The sequence below is a fragment of the Patella vulgata genome, chromosome 3, assembly GCF_932274485.2.
Source record: "Patella vulgata chromosome 3, xgPatVulg1.2, whole genome shotgun sequence".
Classification (NCBI taxonomy): Eukaryota; Metazoa; Mollusca; class Gastropoda; family Patellidae; genus Patella; species Patella vulgata.
Genome location: NC_065881.2, coordinates 53,944,764 through 53,967,212, shown reverse-complemented (window position 1 = coordinate 53,967,212; position 22,449 = coordinate 53,944,764). Strand labels below are relative to the sequence as shown.

The window sequence follows — 22,449 nt, the reverse complement described above, 5'->3', positions numbered from 1 at the left end:
ATGGTTGTTTAATATCTTATCAAATTAATACTTGGTATCATGTAACATTTGGTAAAATATCCTGTCATGCTGGATGGTTGTTTAATATCTTAAATCAAATTAACACTTGTTATCATGTAACATTTGGTCAAATATCCTGTTTTTCAATATATCTGTATTTGTATCTACTCTATGGTACTAGTACATCTCTTGTAAATAGGGAAATCAAAAAACATTTTAATCTTACAGAATTTCATACAGATATATACCAATGGTCCCATTGATATAAGAAAACATTAAACCTTAGAGAACTTTTAAAAGGATCTGATATCATTCTTCCATGATATTCTATCATTAACCTTCTTGTTAGTGACTACACTGGTGGTGTTACTGAATCTCTTCCATCGTTTAACGGATCATTTCCTAACTGCACATTTAGGCAATTATCAAACTCAAAAAATGAGCAAAACAAAACAGATTAAAGGCAATTACTACTTAGAGTAACAGTTGCTGCAAATTCAGAGTCCAATTTCATCTTAACAGGGTCTAAATTACAATAAGCGTCACCTTAAATGGACCATATTAAGTGATTTATCCTGGGTGTAAATTGAATGTAATAAGTGTTGTCAGTAATAATATCTTGATAGTATTCCATCTTTACAAAGGTGATCAACCAGATAATAAGGACTGTCTCGCTCACAGTAATACACCATGGAATGACCCAATGTTTAGATAATAACCAATTCATCATGACTAATACATCTCTTAAAATGGTGCTCAAGATGTCCCATTATTCATAAATTGGTCTGACAATAACCAAAGTGAAACCTTTGACAAGGTTCTCAACGAAGAAATCTAAAAAATGAGTCTGTGCCTCCTGTTAATTAGAAATTACTATTTAACTCGTTCAATTGAATGCAAATAAAAATTTAAACTCCAACATAAATGAAAGATTTTTCTCCTGGAGCATTATTTTTTTTTTGGTGTACTACTTGTTATGAGCTCTTTACATCATGTTAATATAAACAAACTCACTGGTAAAAACTGAACCTTATTAAATTCATGACCCGAGCAAGACTTCATAAGTGCAAACCATGTAACTAGCAAGTGCATAGCTCTTAAATCAAAATACGGCTGTATTTAATAAGTCTATTCATTTCAGTATCATTTTCTCACTTCAATATTTTTTCAAATCAGCTGTTTAAATACCATATTTATGGTGAATCAATGTTAATCAAGTGCTTTCAAGTATTGCGTTGAATTTACCACAGTTCAAATCAAAGTTGAAATTTATACTTTAATATTATGTTTTAGATATTCTTTAATATCACTTAGCAACTAATAATCTTTGAATGACATTATAGACTTGTCGAATTCTAATTTGAGCTGAAGTCAGAATTAAAAAGAGCTAAGTCATAAAAGGTGACACAGTAAGAGAAAGAAATTTACATCCATTTACATTTTTTCCATTTTGCCTCGAATGGTTTCAATTTGCCATGTAGTTACAGGTCAAAGTATTGTTCTTAGGATTCTAAATTCTTATGTATAGTAGGTACATTGACAAGTATTCTTTACTGTTTTCCAAACATTAAAATACATACTACAAAACTTTAAACTTTAAACTTCTTTAATTATTTATGTTTAGACATCATCTTTAATATTCATTAAGGAGAAAATTCCAGATTTATTTGAATGAAAAACTCTGGGACTTCCCCTTTAAGATATAAACATTTTGGAAAGTTCTGTAATTACATGAAAAGTAGAAAGCCATGTACATGCAAGTTGGACTTTGATGTGTGACATGACAAGGAAAATTTATTGTTCAATATGACAACATCATTCAAACACAAAGGATTAATTGTCAAATAACTCGGCCATATCAATTTAATTCTGATATTTATTGTACTTGTTGTCATAGTAACGCATGTTTCACATTCACAACCACCATCCATGTTTGTTGGAGCAGTTAGGAAGTCAACAACTGGCATAAAAGCCTCAGATCCCCAGTGTAAGATGGTATTACAGTGTGGATAGTAAACTGAAATTATTGAACTATATTATATCTCCATGGTAATATAATGTGTTACTAATGAGAAAAGAGAGTGCTTTGGTTGTTACTGATCTGCATAATCTAATTCAATTACCCAATCACTATATCCATTATGGCAATTCAGTATGGTAAAAATTTTGCACAAAAAGAACACACAATACTTAAGTCTCCTTTGAGACATGATCGTTAGTTTTCACAACATTACTTAATCTTATATTATAGGGCTATATACTGGTGTAATTGGAACTAATATCTCATGCACAGAAAAAATATTGGTGGTTGATTTAAAGAGTGATAAAGTTTTAAAGCACAGCAGAAATTATATACCTATCTAAACCTAGAAAATCAAATAATCCAGTTCCCACTGGAATTCATTTATGAATGGTTCAGGGCCGTTTTTATTTTCTTTAGAGTATACATATTTATCCAGAAGGGACACTATTTACTTTTCCATCTAATTTTTGCCATTTATATTATATATAGTTTATTATGTATACTTTTCAACTTGGACATTGTTCACATAAAATTTCAATGTGCAGACATTTTCATTATCCTGAATCTAAGGTCCTTTTTACCAACAGGTTTTAAATTACAGTCTAATCAATTGCAATGAATTGAGAATTGATCCCTCTAGTCTTCTACATGAAGTCTAACCTCATCCATGTGAACATAACTTTCCATCTTAGTTTTTTCTGAACCTACTGAGCTTCAGAAAATTAGCTTTGGGTAAAACCAATGTGAATACTGCCACAGCCAAATTGGCAATTTAACTACAGACTAGTTTGACAAGAAATGTGTCTTATTATAGGGCAATTGGATAAGTTGCATGTCACATTAATGATTTTGATTTCTTTTTAAGCCCATTATTTTATCTGTTCTAAAGAAAATAAGATCTTACTTGAAGATGGGATCTACAACAATTCCCCTTGGTTTTTCTAATCCACTACTAACTAATAGTCTGCGACCACTACCATCATAGTTAGCTATTTCTACTGTCTTTTTCCCAGAATCAGTCCAATATACATGGTTTGATATCCAATCTACTGACACACCGTAACATTCACGTACATCTGCAAGTATAAACACAAATAATTAATCGTGAAATAGGAAAATCTTGGGTAAAAATCTATACCTATTGCAGAATCATTGACTTTTAGACATATCTTAAAAAACAATCGAGATAGCTATGAATAAAAACATCTGAACCAAAGGTGAAAATGAAAGGGAGTTTAACGTCCTACTATTCTGCACAGACTGGGCTAATGAAGACCTGCATACACCATACAGTGTGCTATGAGGGAAATTTTGCCTTGATAGCGGGCAGGCAACTCTTTCAAATTGCAACTGTCAAGGGTTCTTTTACACGCACCCCAATGTGTACACGGGACCTTAGTTTTTCATCCCTTCCTAATGACTATGTGTTGTCCCTTGCCAGGCCCTCCATCCAGCACCACTGACAGGGGGAACCACACCTGAAATCACAATGAACTTTCTTGGCTAACACACAAAACAAGATTATTTTTTATTGAAAATGATTTTTTAAAATTTTTTTAGTTCAGGAAGCTTCCCAGCATTTTGTTTTCAGAAGTTCCATTAAAGTCTCTGAATAACATCCGAGGGATTACCAAATCCTTGCAAACTACAATACTGTGACAGCTGAATCACTAAAATGAATTGAAAATTTGTCAATATTCGGCAAATGATGATATATTAACTAGAGCCAGTGTCACCTATGATTTTTGCTCAACCCTTTGTGGGCCTCTTTTTAATACAACTGGGGGGTTGGATGGCTGAATGTTTAGCGTGCACGCGCTGAATCATAAAGTCTGTCATTGAGTCGACTGGCATGGTTTCGAATCCCCAGTTGTATGTGGCAAGGAGTAGGGTTGCCTGTCCAACCTCGTGGGTTTTCTCCGGGTCCTCCGGTTTCCTCTCACTGCTAAAGACCCCTACGCGTAAGCGAATTATGTAAATAAAATTAAACCATATGTGAGTCCCGAATTGACCTAGTTTGTGTCGAGTGGACGTTAAACCCCATTTCTCTCTCTCTTTAATCCAACTGAATCCAAGCCGGGACATTATCTATTGTTGATATTTTGATTTAGTTTTCTTAATCAAATGTTAAATAATCAATCTGAATACATTTTAGTGTGGATTAGGCCTTGAAAAATGGCATTTTCCGAAAATTCCAAATGACACACAGATACAATAAAACTAATTAAATGTTCTTGTAACTGAAACATTTAATTAAAAAAATCATCTGTTCTGCTTGTCATTAATGAGAGTAATTTAAGATCAATCCTTTAATCAATAGAATTAAACATAGAGAAGTGACAAAAGTTTATGTAAAATCAATATGGTTTATATCAGATCTGTCAACTGCACTCAACAGTAAACAAAAGGCTCAAGGGCCTTCATCAGCCAACTTAAGAGTATGTGTGCATTGAAGATTCAACTTTGTGTGAATATGAATGCCTACAATGTAATAACTTTAATAATAATTGTTAATTCCTTGATTTAATCTAAGAAACATCAACCTTTTTCAAAGACATCACAAAAAGGAATATTATGTTTGAACAAAATTTTGTTGAAACACAAGTCAAAAGTCATAAAATGTGAAAATATACCCCCTGAAGCTGCCCATGACACCAAACCCACCCCAAGCAACTCGTTTCAACAGATCTTAATTATCACTATAAAGGCAACATATCTATTTTGTTTAATCTATTAAGTGGGATAGGTAAAAAATGTCAAATATATTTAAAGTATTTCTAGCCGCGGATTTAAACAAATATTGACAAGGAATCACCAATTTAACATTCCTAGCAATTGGATGGAAATTCATCTAGCATTTTAGATAAGAAGTCACAAATACATCAATTTGCCCAACCAAGGTGCCCTGCCCAACCACTATCAGGTCCAGCAAATCAGAATAAACACCACCCAATATATCCAAAAAAAGACATGTTGTCAGGCAATGAAACAATGCCCACAGCAGCTAAATTGTCCGAGCGGTTGACAAGAGTTGTCGCATATTTATTCCTTTCTAGGTAATTGGGGGCCATTACAAGACAGTTCCATACAGATCAGATTATAATTTTTGTCGTTTGAAGCAATCTGATTAAAACACAGATCCTATTTCGTTTTGTTTTTATAGTTCAAATTTCGTTTTACTTGTCTTTACTACACTAGGATCTGGAAAAGTTGTTATCATTGACATGTTCTGAATGATGTCAGCTATTAGCCAATGAAACTGTCTGTTACGGCGAGCTTTAGGCGTGTTTTGCCTTAAACTGTGGGTAATCCACTAGTAACATCAATGCCGATTGGTTAATCAAATGTGATAGGTCATAGGTCAAAAGTCGCTCGTATGACCTCTGACGCAACCTTATCACTACAACCAGTCAGATCTCCATGTAGTGTAGGCCATCGAAAGTATAAAAAAAACAAAAACTAAATAGAGATCTGTATTTTAATCAGATTGCGTTTGAGGGTTCACAAGGTTCTACAAACTGAAACAAGGACCTGATCAACTCTGGAAGTAGTCTACAGAAATTGTTGAAATTTGACAGGCTTTTACGTTTTACTAATTTAAATAATGCATATAAATTTCATACAGATTGGATGATCACTTGTGTCATTCAAACATTCACAAAGTAAAACAAGGGCCATAACTCTAGAAATTATTGACGGAAATTGCTGAAATTCAACAGACCTCTGTTTCACAGATTTAAATGATGCATATAAATTTCATACATATCGGATGATAACTTTCAATAATCGAGCATTAACAAGGTTGAACTAAGTGAAACAAGGGCCATAACTCTAGAACTAATTATTGCAAATTGCTGAAATTCAATAGGCTTTGTGGTTTCACTAATTTAAATAATGCATATAAATTTCACAAAGATCTGATGATAACTTTTGGCGTTAGAGCGTTCAGAAAGTGAAACGAGCCATAATTCTAGATGTAATCAACAGCAATTGCTGAAATTCAATAGGATTGTTCTTTTTACTAACTTAAATGGCACATAATAACAAAGTGCAACAAAGTGAAACAAGGACCATAACTCTAGAAGTAATAAACGGAAATTGCTGAAATTCAATAATATTCATCTCTTTACTAATTTAAATGACACATATAAATTTCATACAGATCAGAAGATAACTTTTGATGTTAGAGCGTTTCCAAGGTGCAACAAAGTGAAACAAGGGCCATAACTCTAAAAGTAATTGACGGAAATTGTTGAAATTCAATAAACTTCTTCGTTTCACTAATTTGAATCATGGATATAAATTTCACAAAGATAGAATGATAACTTTTGGCGTTAGAGCGTTCACAAGGTTCAATAAAGTGAAACAAGGGCCATAATTCTATACATAATAAACGGAAATTGCTGAAATTCAATAAGCTTCTTCGTTTCACTAATTTAAATAATGCAGATCGGATTATAACTTTTGGCGTAATAGTGTTATTATTAAAACTACATATATCAATTTTAAAACAATCAGATAATAAGTTTTGGAGTTAGAGCGTTCACAAGAAATTGAAGATGACGGACGGACGAACAGACGGACGGAGGTAATATACATCGACATTTCCATGTGGGCGTATAAAAATGTTGTTTGACTCCATCAAGCTAAATTAGGAGAAGCTGAACACGACTATATATACACAACAAACAAAATTGATGACATAAGCCTTTTGGGCTAATGGCCATGGGTGTAGATTTAGCTCGTTCCCCCCCATGATTTTGATCACCAGGACAGATTTTCAGGTTTATATCCACATGATGGTGAGCTTGTTTCTACTATCTGGAACTGAATCGGGACTTGGAACAAGAATTGCCATTCTTCAAGCGCCAGTTTTCAGCCGAATCGATTTCACTTGTGTACGAAGCGTTCCTCATTATGTCACCTGAAGTGAGGCAGTTGTTCCCTTCTGTCGAAGCTCTTCTCATCTCAGATTGCTGAACCCTGCTAGTTCCTGTTCAGCCGAGTGATCCTTCAGCACTCTGCGCCATATCAAAACTTGGCTGCGCAACTCCATGACGCAAAACCGACTGAAACATTTGATGGCATGTGCGGTGCATAATGACCCCCCCTTCATGTCGCCAAGATATTCAAAGAGAACAGTCCTGATCATAGAATGAACGTCTTTGGATGATTCACTTAACTTCATGAACAATTAATATTTATGCAGCTTTGATGTAGGTAGTCAATTTTTCCATATTGTCATCATATTACCCCTAGTTATTGCCTTCATCGAAATAAAAGTGGTACAGTAAACTGTTTGTAATTATTTATTTCATTTGGTAATGAAATGTTCCAGGTTCCTGGGTTCGTCCATCCCACCCCTACCCCCATAAAAAAGTTATGACAAATCCACGCCCTTGCTAATGGCTGCAATGGGTTATGTGAAGCTATATAGTAAATAAATAAACAAGACTGGTTTAAGATACAAAATGACAACCGCATTCTCTGATTAGGTCTGCCTCTCGAAACCAATCTGAAATGAAGTTACACTGAAGGCAGGAAACATTACAGCCAAATGCACTCAACATAATAATAAGCGAGTGAACGTCAACACATCAAGACTAACTGTGCCTTTTCATTCTTCGTGCTAGTACTTCCTTAATGGTGAAGAAAGCAAAAAAAGAAAAAAAAATCATTGTTAATTAAATACAATCTTCAGATAAATTAGTACATACAAATTTTATAATTATTGTAATTATATGTTTAATGTAAGTTGTCTGATGCTTCCTATAATCTCCCTTATACTGCTCTAAAAAAATATCTTATAAAAGCATACTATTATCTTTTTAAACATTTAAAATTTAAAAAAATTATATTTTGCTTTATTCTTTAATCGTAAGTAAATTAAAATGTCCCTGGTTCAAAGAAGAATGTTCAAACTTGGCTCCCTATCAGGCTGTTGCATTTCTGTTCATGAAAGTTAGTGTTCCTACTCATTCGAGTACAAGAGATGCACCAGTGTATATATTGGCTCACAGTAGGATCAAAATGATACTGGTTATGTCCATAAGACATTAAACCCCTTTCTATTTTTTTGCATACCTTACATTAATGTAGGAAATAGAGCTTAGGACTGGTGTCATTATAATGTATCACACTGGTTTATTACAACTGTCTACAATAAACATGATCTCTTTACGCTTCATTTCACAAAATATTACTCTCTGTCACATCAAAGTTTTGAAAACAGAAATTACTGCCACATTATCTGACAATCTCATTATGTGCACTATTTGTAAAAGACTGATTATATTGAAAGTGTGAAAGTGACTCATCAACAAGTAGTATTAGTAACCAGTGATATGTACTTGGGATGAAACTTTACTATTGATTAGATATTATCTATGACCAATATTGCCATTCATTAATTTGGAAAGACGGCTTGATCCTGTACATGTATATTCTCAGATCTTTTTTAAGATAAACTATATATATCACTATATTTTAAGACAATGCAGCCATTGCATTAGTGGACTAGAATCTGTAAGTCTAAAAAAAGGAAAGATAACATTTTGAATAAGGGTTTAATGTCTCGTGAACACATATTTCTTTATCAATTTGGGCCATTAGATCTACGGTACTCAGTACATTATTATTTTTTTTAATTTCCATAGTCTTTCTGAAATTCAAGTCCTGAAACCTGTAACGATGGTCCATGTGCCCTGTTTAATGGAAAACTACATAACAGCATTCAGCATTATGTAGAGTGATGTAGGGTATAATATGCAAAGATTTTAAAACCTATTTTTCATGGTGACTCAGGAAAAGGATTACCTTTTTTGATGAAAGAAACCCTATTAAATTACCATTTTGTAACTTTGGAAAGACTCATGCCGGCTTCAAGTTGAAATTGGTTCTCTGAAGTTCACCAAATTGTCTTTAAGTTGGAAATGATCACTACTACTTCAAAGAATCAACAATGTCTTTTCTTTTAACCCAGTACACTTCTATGGAATGAAGGAAATGAATTCATTTATGTGTTGAGATCATTTTTTTTTCTTAATGTCAATAGGACTTTTCACATGTAGGGAAAAGCTTCTTATGATGTGTTAGAACCATTAAGAAATTGTTTGAAGCGTGATTAACGAGTGTCACTGCATGAGTTAGGCATGGAGTACGCATTTTCATTTACCATGTGACACAAAATATGTGAGTCACCATTTCCTTATTACCTCCTTATTGCTTGCGGATATCTATTAAATTCAGCTGTATTCCCTCAGCCACCTGAGATGTGACAATCAATTTGATTGGCAAGGCTACTGCCTGGTCTCTAAAAAATCCCCAGAGTATTACATTCTGGCCGTCCCATGTATATTGATGTAATCAAATAAATGACAAATACATCTACTATGTTATAGAATAATTCATTTGAACTGTCTAGTCTCTTTATGTATATTTATATTAATACTGTTACCATTCCTACTGGATTATATTAACAAAATACTACCGGCAATCAGATCATTACAATCAGACAACAAAACTTAAATATCTGCAACAGTACAGGTTGTTTTTTTTTAAGTTGGTGTAAAATGCCAGGAAATAAGCCACCTGTCACTGATAATGTCCAACTCAAAAGCAGGTTTTCTAAAGCGAAATTCTTCTTCTGCCATTTTTTTTTCATTCTCACAGATTGTTGTCTTGTTTGTTTCTTAAATAAGATTTTTAATGTGTCGAGTACAGAATAAGATATGACTTCAAATGTGTCAAACATTTTGTTTGTCTCTATGATACCAACCCTGATGAACCAAACTATACCTTGAAAGTACACATAATGACATTTTGAAACATGATTCTCAGCAAAAGTCGCCTCATCAAATATAATCTTATTTCAGTAATAATTAATCATACAACAAGAACGGCATGCTTCAAAAATCTGTTTCCTGTAGTCACAGTCAATAAATCAATACTTTAAAAGGGGGTCTAAAATAAATTGTAAGATAACTGCAAACTAGGTCATTAAGTGACTCGATGGTACTAAATGTATCCCTAAATCTAAAACTTCATTTGCTCAATTCAGAATGGTGCGCTGGATTACATGAACATTTTACACTAGACATTTCTTACAGTCAATCTGAGAAAACACAAGGAGTGATAAGGAAAATTTATGACACAATACGAGAGTCCTCAAAAGATATTGGCTCAAGCAAAACCACCATTTCATTCCAGAAGAAATCAATGCTTCAACCAGACATAAACTACTCTGTTAAATTGTACATATATATTTTATGGCATGAAGCTAGACTGAAATTGTGAGATTCGATAGTCTTGTTTTGTCTAGGAGATTTGCGGAAGCTGTCAATGACATGACATATTTTCTAAAATAGACACTTTTAATGTTCATCTGAATTGTTGTTGCATAGGGTTAAATTGTTTATATAATGTGTCACCAATGACATCAAGGTGTTTAGGCATTTTTAAAGACCTCTTATGGCATTTACAATTCTTGGTAACTTAATCACAGTTAACCACACCCCAACTCCCAATATTTTCAGAATTTTCTTTATCACAGAATCTTGACTAGTAGGTTGATCTGGAGTCGACCAATCACATTCTGCTCATCAGTGAACACATCCTATAAGAAATGTCATTAGACCAAGATGAAGTGGAGTAAATAAAACAAACTGTTGGTTTAACTTAAATTAATCTGACCATTTTCAAGTTTTGAATGGATGAGAGTGACCTATCATCTAAAAGAATGCAAATCACTTCACTCAGTAATGCTCCGTGTCCATTGATAATTGAACATATTAGCAAAAACATTTTTGGATTAGAATTTTGTTCCAATAGCTATACTATAATTTCTTGAAATATAATTTAAGAAATCGATAGTATAGTTTTGGAGTCTTCGCCTTCCGGAGAGCAACTGAGATTGGGTAACCAGAAAATTCTGTTTAATATTGATTTTAAAAAAAGCTCAGAAATCCATATTTTTAGGTTGAGTTTTGACCTTAAGTAGAGCAACTGAGTTGGTAACCTGAATATGACAAGCTGTGATATCTTTTGTAGAATTTTAGAATTGATTGAATTCTAGCCGGTAGCAAACATGTCTTGTCTTTGTAAAAGAAAAGTAAGGATGCAATTGCACATGGTGTTATTAAAGAAAACGAGTGTGTAATATGCTAGTTGGAAAGAATTGATTTTTCTTGTCTTGGTTTTTCTTGTCAATCAATATTAATTTTATATCAAGTTACAGTCAAACATGATGAAATTATGATCTTTTGGTAGTATATATATTGTTGTACATGTAGTAGACAGAACAATTTTTGAGTGGAACCACCAGGGATTTTTGTTTTGCACATACAATAAATTAAAGATCTATTTTTCTTATATCTGTAGAGAATTATGTTTTGAATTGGAAACATTTGAAATGTTTTCAAATGCTGAAAGGGTGTACACTGTACAGTTCTATTGTTTTGGAACCTTGAAATAGAGAAAAATGATTCTAAAAGCACATATTAATGTAATATGAATTAATGTAAAGAGATTTATATTCAATTTTTGAAAAAAATATTCTAATTTCTAATCAATTATGTTTGGTGAAATATGTGAACAGTTCAATTGAACAATCGCCGCTTATGCCTGCTTAGTCCATTCTACAAGTTGTTTTTTTTAATTATTATTTTGTCATTTGTGAATCAGTCTTTATTAATTACTTCCACATGGTCTTGAAGGATATATTTTTATTTGTTCATGCCAAAATGGCAACTGAAACCATAAAATACACGACTCGTGTACTATTTATAAAATGTTAAGTCTATTTTGAATATTGGATATTTGGATCCTATATTTTAACGGCAAGATAACAACATCAACATTGATTGAAAATGACCAATATTGAATTCTAATTTGTGTTTTTAATTTCGAATATTATTGAAAATATTGAGTTAGATAGAGATTTAGCTCCTTTAAGTTTTGCTGACCTAGATGGACTTTCTTGTGTGGACGCAAAGGTGGGGCAAACAAACAAGCTGAAAAATCACCACCTTGCTGTATACCTGCCTTCAAGAAGTTTTTTTTTCCTAAGTTGGCTTAACCGGTTTCTATTAGGGCCTATGGATTTCAATACCTTGTGTATATTACTCCATTATTAGCTGTAATTACTGGGGGTCACATATAATTCAGATGTTTAATATTCTTACAACACCTGATACCACACCATTTATTTCAAATTGCCTCGGGATAGTGTATCCCCTTATAGAAGCTGCTACAGCACAACAATCCCTTAATTATGTTACAGATCTAATAATTAAATCCACCCAATCCAATTAACCAAATCCTTTGAAACAACTGGATTAGATCAAAAGGTAAGGTTCATATTAATTGGTTTAACAGTCCCTGAACTATTTCTCTTATCAAAATACTGTCTTGGGAATCATAATCAATTGACAGATTAGACCTCTTTTGACCCCCAGACATGCTTCTTAACATCTTGACCTTGGGGTACCAGTATTCATGATACAGTTCATGTGAGTAGACACCTAGGAAGGCACCAGACTGTAACCAGACTTGACAGCTTCTGGATTCCTCCATGTATATATGTACCTAATCAACTGACCAGAAAACATAAATCAATTACAGCAAGGTAGAGCTGTACAATCTATCAACATATGGAACAGGCCAGTTCCACTACATGATATGTTTACAAGATGTGTCCACCATATATTTAAACATATGTTATTAAAAGAAACCTGTTTAAAAGATATATCAATACTTCAAACTCTCTATCTGATAATTTCAGGAAATCCAAATTTTGTTTACTGCTCTATCAATACATTGCAGATAAAAAATGGCAACATATAATAGTGAACATACATGTATACACTTGCATCCTATTCATACAGTTCTGGCCAAATATGATTCGACCCATTCACACTACAGAGCATTTAGTGGGGTAGTTCCAGATCCGTGCAAAGTAGCGTTTCATTTTCTTAATGTAAATGTGGTTTAAGAAAATTACGGTAATTGAGTTGATCAAAAAAAGCAAGCTTCTTTCTGGATGCATTTTTTAGGCAGGGTTTCTGTCTCTGGCTCACCTACTGGCCAGGTTTCAATAGGTTGTGGTCAAAAGGTCATGTTTTTAAGAAATAAGGGAGACATTTTTTCATTCATACAAGCAACATTTCTTGTTATACTGTAGCAAGTATGAAGAAATACGCAAAGCCCATTTATACCTAGCTTTCTCAGCAAATCCTAAGATTTCCTACAATTTTCTTAATCTCTTTAACCCACCAAAATTAATTGCCAAGTCAGTGGCTGTATGTGTTTTAGGCTTTTGTTAAGAGAGCTAAATCAAATTTGGTGGCAACTACATCTAACTGAAAACCCTTTGATATACATGTAGTATACTGTTTGTATGAATGTATTGTGTTGTCTATGTAATATGTATTATTAAATGTATATGACCATGTCTATTAAGTGTATATGTATGCATGCTGTCCATAATGGACGTTTTGATGCAATAAACATCTATCTATCTATCTATGTATATATTCTTGTATCAAATAATGTAGCAATAGTAGCATTTAAACTAAGGACAAAAGCTAGTGTGAAGCTATAGGCCCGAAAATTTAAACTGGCAAGATTGACAAATCATTAGCGTTCTGGAAATATAAAAGTTGAGCAAAATGATTCAGCAATTTGGTAAGGGTAAAATAAAGCCGAGTCTAAATAGCATCAAATAGCATTCTTCGATTAACTTTAACTAACAAATATTCTTGTATATATAAGCTATCAATGCATTAAATTGTGTCATTAGGCGAATGTTGGTTTATATAAATATTATATAAGGTTGCAATATTTAAGACATCAAACAATCTTAATGGTTTTTCACAGTGTATTATACAGATGATAACCTACTTATAATAGACAGATTGTTCCTTAAAGATGGCAGGAGACTTTTGATATTGATTGGCAACCTGCCCTTTAATTCATTCACAAATCATGCTTATCCCTCTATCTGAAGGATCTGTTTTTCTTAAAGATGGGAGTGCCAACTATTCTTACCATATGAAAATAAATATACGTAAAATATGACCAATGGTATAAAGGGAAGTGCTATATGTAGATCAAGCATGGTAATAATTAATGTTTTGTACTTGACTTGTATAACTAACAATTTCAAGCTTGACCAAAACCACTAAGATAAGAGTCTATATTTTATTTTCATACATCACACAAGTTCTTTCTCCATATGTAAATCATTAAATGTAGATACACTTAACTAACTAAATAAAACGTGTAGAAATTAAAGTATACAAGATCTATGTAGTTTATTTCAAAAACCTGCCTAATTTGAAATTATATATACCGTAAATGAAAATTTTCCAAAGTAACTATTACTAAAACAGTACTCAATAATACATGACCACTAAACATATGATAAACTTATTCAATGAATAGTTTCTAATATAATCAATAGGCTACATCATCAGGAAAATCTATTCAGAAGATTACTTTGATGGAAAATCTATTCAAAAGATCACTGCAACAGAAGAAACTATTCAGAATATCACTAAACAATTTATTATTTACAAATATTATGATAACTGCCATATACAAGCAAACTAATAAAGAATTCTTGTTGCTATAGAAAAATCAAATATTAATCTTACTCTTTGCTATCTATTATTTATCGTTATTTGCAGTTATTGTATGTTGTTTAAATAAATAATTGCTTAACAAGGTAAAGACACAATGTCGATCAAAAATCATAAAACGAATTTGTAAAACAAAACTGATCCTTGATTAAAAAGACCATCATTACTAGAATAAATATTTTAATCCAAAAACACATTGAGTCCCAATTTCAGAAAAGGATTTCATTTCGTAGTGATGGAGCATGAATCAAATTACTACATCTTTCAATTACCTTTTGTTACATGTACTGTAGACATTAAAACTATATAATCTACATGTTTCTAAATATACATAAACAAATACAGTGTTCTTCTGAAACAAGTGAAACATAAATCTTAAAAGTGTGCCTTAAGATTTTGGCAAATGAAATTCAAACTAAAAATAATCCTGGAAATAGAATAAATAAACATTTGTATTTTGTATGGAGTTGTTGTAAACCACACCTTGTAATCTAATTCAGTGTTAAGATGGAGGTCGATTCTGTTTAAAAGTTGAAGAAGTAGAGGAAATATCTTGGGGTGTTTTTATTTGCAACTTGGGTTGATGGATGATAAGTAAAAGATAAATGTATGTAAAGTCAGGATGAAAGGCACGTCACCTGCTAACAAACTCATCACTTTTCCTCTCTTCCATGCTACCAATTTCAATCTTATCGTTAAACTTGGTTCAGATGATGGAATATCAGATGGGTTAGTTACATCTCCCCAAACTCTTCATCAAATGTAATTATGGTAAAAAAAAATTTGCAATATTTACATTTTAAAGTAATCATTTGACTGAATAAACTGTATAACAACTGGTTTGACTGAAATAACATCTTAATTATTTATAAGACGAGATTTAAAGCAATGTTTTTATAGATCTAGTTTATATCTGACACTGCGTATAAAAGCTTATAGGATAGTTCCATTGCCATGAGTTCATCATCATGTACAGTTGCCAACAATACTTATTAAACTAACCTGAACACATAGTTATGTATGCTATAATTTGTCCCTTTTTAATTTTGAATTGCTCTTTGCTTTTAGAGAGCAGGAAGAGTCTCATAAAGTCAGAAAAGAGAGACAATTTTTCAGATTTTTTAACCTATACCGGTTGTTGGTACAATCCTGGTGTAGGCTGAGAGAGTACCTTGGGATTTTTCAATGTGGTTTCGCTTTGTCAGTCATGCCTCTCTTCATTAGCCCAGTTGGTACAGAAAAGTAAAACCCATTTCATTTCATTTTTAGCAGTTGGAGTAGACCTGAGATTAAGAAGAAAACTAGAAAGGTCTGTACATCTGCTAATTCCGTAACTAAAGGTTTCAATTTTTAACAAGCTGTAAGTTATGATGCCTGTTCTGTCTGAACTTTGACCGACTGTCTGTTTTTTTTCACAAAACTCTAATAATAAACACAAGTGTCTGGTTTACTAATAATTCTAAGATTAGTTTCAACACCACCTCTAAACTACCACAAGTCTGTAGCAAAAAAACAAATTGATCTCTAAAAAAAATTGCACTTTGAATGTTTTTATCATAATTTTACACCGGCCACACTTCTAGCATCTTTTATTTCAATAACATAAGAAATTATATGGCCTGAGAAGACAGTTTAACAAGATAAGAATCATTTTGTGTAATTTTTTTTTCTTCCATCATAAAAATAATGTTCATTTAACATCAGTTTTGGCTCTACATGTGATTAAATTTTTTAAATTTCACATAAATCTGTCTTTGTTGATTTTTATCTCTATGATGATTGGGTTCTTGTCAATAATTATATACAGTAAGTAAAGAAACAGTTAAATATACATTATGGAAGATTAGATAAAGAGCTGGCCGTTCTCACTATTATTATAGTTAAAAACTAGATAAAGTAAAGGGAATATTCTGAAAATTTCAGTCAAATTACTCCATTCTGAACCAATATATTAGCGTTTAAATTTAAGGCCTAGCCTCGATCCCCATTACTAAAGTTGATACGATAAAAAACATAGTTTTGATTATTCATTTTTGAATTAAATCAGCAACGAGCATTGAGCAACAAATCAGATTCCAGTCCAGTGAAAATCTGACACATAAGATGACATCGAGAGTTGATTACGGTCTTTAAATGTCTAATTAATACTTTATATAACATTTCAGGCCCAAAGAAAGACCTGCAATAGGCAGATTTAGCTCTTACATAATGTATGTTTAATATCGCTAAAGCAGAAACCAGAGTTTTGGAAATCAAAATCCTAGTCTGTTCCTCTTTAATGATATCTTAATTTCATTTTAATTACTTTACTTAAAGTTACAAAAATCACAGCTTCACATATCTGTGTACACAGGAAAATATATTAGTACACTGGTCATTGAGATGGCATTGAGATAACAGAATCAACAAGCCAAGAGTAAGGCTGATATCCCCCCCCCCCCACCACCAAAATGCCAAAATAAATAGATGACACATATTAAAGATACATTATGGGAGATTAGATAACAAGTTGGCAGTTCTCACTATAATAGTTAAAAACAAGATAATGTAAAGGCAATTTGCTGAAAATTTCATTCAAACTGATCCACTATGAACCGAGAATTAAGCGATTGAAATTTCCACCTAGCCTCGATCATCATTACTAAAGTCAGTACGATAAACAGCATAGTCTCGATTATCCATTTAATCATTAATTCTTGAAGGAAAGTTATGCAGTAAATCGGCTCATAATCCACTAAAGATCGCAGGCTAGCGATGCCATCGAGAGTTGATTATGGTCTGGATAAGTTAATTAATGTCTAATTAATAATTTAGATAACATTTCTGACCTAAAGAAAGACCTGCAATAGACAGATTTAGCTCTTGCATAATGTATGTTTAATTAATAGCACATTTATTTCTTTCAAAAGTATCAAGCAATCAAACTGATTATCAACTATTCACTAAGTTACGTCACTCTCTATCAGATAGAATCAAATTTATCTTGTCCCAAAGCATCGACCAATGAAATTGCTTAACTTTAGCTCGAAATGTTAATCATTAAACTCAGTCAAGACATTCACCTAATGAACATCTACATCAAGTTTAAACATTCTACTTCAATTGAGCAGAAAATTCTCACATTCGATCTTAGTCAAGGTAATTATATAATGAATCTATACTCGGCATTTCATTACTCTCACTTAATTAAACTACATCACTCTCACTTAATTAAAACTAAAGTTATTGTACCCCAAAGCATCAACCAATCAGATTGCTTATCTCTGCTTACCATAAGCAGACAATGTTTATCATCGAACTCCATCAAGGCATTCACCAAAGAACACCTACACCAAGTTTGAACATTCTACCTCAATTAGAAGGAGAGTTATTGTGTTCCAAAGTCTCGACCAATCAAATTGCTTATCGCTCCGCTTACCCTGAGCAGAAGATGATCATTATCGAACATAGTCAAGTTATTGATGTGATGAAACTATACACCAAGTGTCCTCACTCTCACTTAATTAGAACTAAAGTTATCGTGTCCCAAAGCATCAACCAATCAAATTGCTTATCTCTGCTTACCCTGAGCAGAAAATGCTCATTATCAAACTTAGTCAAGGTATTGATGTAATAAAACTATACACCAAGTTTTATCACTCTCACTTAATTAGAAAAAAAGTTATCGTGTCCCAAAGCATCAACCAATCAAATTGCTTATCTCTGCTTACCCTAAGCAGGAAATGCTCATCTTCAAACTCCATTAAGGCATTGACCTCACAAACACCTACACCAAGTTTGAACATTCTAGCTCAATTAGAAGGAGAGTTATTGTGTCCCAAAAAGTGTGACGGATGGATGGACAGACAGTCAGACAGACGGACGAACCCATTTTAATAGTCCCCTGCTTTCTTCGAAAGGTGGGGGACAATAAAAAAAATATAATGCAGAAGCAAAGATTTAAGTAAAAAATACAATTTTTACCTGAACTGTTAAGCTAGGGACCTACAATGTAGTGGTACTAAGAATACAATTTCTCACCTTTTCAAGATAATAAGAAAAGCTTTGAAACAGCTGAGAGAAATTGATCAGTACAATCGTAATTAATGTCATTCCTTCAAATAATCAAAAAATAATCAGGTAACTATAACTAGGTAAATAAACGTGCAATAAAAACGTACCTAACAATATTATCTTTACACCTGTTCCATCCAACCACGATCTGTAAATGGCTCTCTGATTACGACTCACATCAGACCAAAATAAATATCCATCATCTATATCAGCTGCTAATCCTACTATTTTACCATCTCTCTGAAAAACACAAATTATCAACACATGAAAGACACAATATCACTTATAAATCTGGAATCATTAGCCATAACATTGTGAGAACAAACAAGGCCATCATGATGAGCTTATAATTGGTTGATTTTGTGATGAAAACAATCCAGTGTTTATAAATGTATTTCTAAATTGATTTAATTAACAGTATACTGTATAATTGGGGCACAACCCCAGATCCATGACTATTTCTCAGGGAACAAGTTTTGATGATAAATTTGGTGGAAACGCATTAAAGGGTTTACAAGGAGTCGAAAATTTGCTCAATCATGTTGTCTTTGCACCAACATTATGGGACTGATCAATTTCATTCGAATAAATCTAAACAGCCACAATCTAAGTAATACTCATGCCAATATTTATCAAAATTATCCAATTACTTTCAAAAAAACTCTTATCTTTATCATCTTAGGGTGATCCTTACCCCATTTAGAGAAATTCATTCTGCCATTTTGGAAGATAACTTCTATTTGACCCTTAAATGTATTGGGACTTGAATGCCAATACCCTTTTAAAAGACTATGAACGCCCCAATTCTGAAGATGGCACTATTATTAGAAAAAAATCTATTCAGTGCAAGCCTGGAAATAACTTTAAATTGTGTGTCTGACACGATGTCAGGCTGGGTGAACATTCTACCTGACATTTAAAATTTTCGGACATAACGTTCTTAAATTTGGGTTGCCACAATCTCTATCAAGATCTATTCTGTTGACTAATATCTTTTGCCATAGTTTTCGTTTGTTCAACTAAACAGGTTTGAATTTGTCACAGATATAAAAATGTTACCCATTAAATTGCCTCGAATGTCATGATACTTGGGGTAGATACATGTCAGTCGGGAAATGCAGGGTGCTATTTTATCTCAGGAATCAAACACGAACCCCATGTTTAAGGAATGAATAATTGGGTCACGCATCCTGTGGATTTAAAATACACACCACCCATTGAGAACTTTAATAACTATTTGTTGTATGATTAAATAAAGTATGATCAAGACTTTTAGTTATTAACTGTTCATTACAATATAAATCCTTATATTTCATCGGCACCTATCAGTTGAAAATATAGCTTCCCGTCTTTGACAATGTTGACCTACTCACGCGACAATTTCCAGCCTTTTCTATAAAGGGTTGAAAATACGATCTTCTTTTGTGAACTTATTAGTTTGTTTACTGTATTTAGATTATCTGTTAATAAATGTTGAAAACGATACAAATCTTGACCAATCTCCCATTTTATTTTGACCTCGCAAATCTTAAAATATAAATCCCTTTATAAACTGTAGTGGCTACGCAATCTATGTACATGTTACCGTGAAAACATCCAGAGATTACTATGCCGTAAATATATTACATCGGAATAATAATATCACATGGAACTTCTGGGGTACGGATAATTATTTTACTGTAATTTACGAACATAAATATACAGGAATACGTTTCATTAAAATTTGTAATAAAAGGTTCTATGCTAAAAAATACATTGTAAACTGCGTCATAATATAAGTGATTTAAGATACCATAAGTTCCTTATGCATATATATGACAATCCTCGATGTGACTGTGATCTCGGCCTTGAAACCACTAATCACTTTTTGCTCTACTGTCCAAACTACACACTCCAGTGAAATAATACCATTCATTTATTACCAATGTATTTTAGAAATATCACTTGCCTACTCTATGGTAATGGCGAATTATCTCCAGACGTCAACAACGATATTTTTAAAAGTGTTTACAAATATATTAAAGATACGAAACGTTTTACTACATAAAATATAACCTTGCAGGGGTGAGGAATTTATTCTATTCTATTCTATTCAAAATTATTTATCTGCTTGTTTGTACCATAACTAAAATAATGTAATAAGTTTTTGTCTGTATCATAAATAATTCGACATTGTACATATATTATACACCCAAAACAGAAGGAAGCAATTTAATATAAGCCTACTTGGCTTGTTTTTGTATCCTATTATTCATGCTTTTTACATAATATAATATTCTCAAAATAAATGCTGTTTAAACCAAATACATACAACCTAATTACACCATTCGATTGATGACTGCTTAATGTATATTGGCATTGGATTTATTGAGAAAATATCAAATCTCTGAAGCGTGACATTGTATAAATTCCACAACAATGCATGTTTAATCTCGCAAGATTCCCTTGAATATATGTGACTAAAATCGGTTAATTTTAGTATTCGGCACCAACGATAAATTTACTACGCCCATCTTTGAGACATTGTTGAACCTTCTGTCATGGGGTTGAACAACGATATCAAAAATATTTGATTGTGCAACGGGCATGGAATTTCAAGACTATGGCCATAGCTATAGAAGCAAGCCTGTGTGGTTGATTGACTAGACTGTGATATGTTTCAGATAAAAAAAGTAATATTATGGATTAATATACTTTTATGTGTATTTTCCGATTGTGGGTTGTAACATGCAAGTTATAGAATATACAGCTACATGTACGATAGCAAGTAAAGTTAGAAATTCACGAAAGGTAGCAGTCTACCGTACTTTCATTTTCCGAAAATTGCGAAAATCTGCCAATAAATTTTTCCTCGGTCAAAATGACAGACCATTTGGAAGCTTCACCTGACAAGTCGCAGAATTAGATAGGACTTTGTCCATGTCCGACCAGTAATTTCCAGGCATGATTCAGTGACTTGGAAACATACAATTTGTAGTGTGTACCGAACGTACATGTATACCACTAGATTGCGATAGTTTCAGGCAAAAAGTCAAAAGAGCTAACTATTAATTCTACATTATGCTGCATTATACAGACTCCAGAATCCACCATCATCTCTTAGGCATGGGAATTGTTTGTCTATACGATATATAACCTGATGCCCTGTCTCCCAGTGTTTGAACAACTTCTCAGTCGATAACTCCCAAAATAACAATACTTCTCCATCTGAGTGTGCAAATCCGACATATGACTCAAAATACTCAGACTCTTGACACATGTTTCCAAGTCATACAGTGGAATACATTATTATATAGTGCATTATAATGTATTATGATAGCTGTAATATATGAAGGATAAGATACATGGATGTATGGAACAACTTATGGAAGTTACTATTACATGTATAGGTTGGTCTGTAGACGCGGAATGCTCAATTTTTGTATTCTATCTCCATTCTCATTAGTCGTATCAGGTAGGAAAGGTCAGTCTGTAGACGATAAAATGCTTAATTTTTGTATTCTATCTCTATTCCCATTAGTCGTATCAGCTAGGAAATAGCATATTTATGTTCCCCATCCCCCATTGAATGTTGGCCACCATATTGGATCAACCGTTTGTGGGATGCATTGGAAACTATCACAAATGAGTCCGGCGACCTACAAAAATGACATTTTACCTTGGTCATGGGAAACCTTCAGAGTATTTTAATGGAAAATGTTTAAGTGTAAATCTCCACTTCTCCTGGTGATGAAT

General features: G+C 32.8%; 1 protein-coding gene across 1 annotated transcript in view; it reads right to left on the bottom strand.

Moving 5' to 3' along the window:
* LOC130012108 (low-density lipoprotein receptor-related protein 4-like) overlaps positions 1-22,449 on the bottom strand; it is a 64,469-nt gene that overhangs the window by 18,481 nt on the left and 23,539 nt on the right. The window contains exons 3-4 of the mRNA XM_056099281.1: positions 18,822-18,954; positions 2,928-3,099 (exon numbers count right to left, since the gene is read on the bottom strand). Of these exons, the coding sequence (XP_055955256.1) occupies positions 2,928-3,099; positions 18,822-18,954 (305 nt within the window). The remainder of the gene's footprint in view (positions 1-2,927; positions 3,100-18,821; positions 18,955-22,449) is intronic.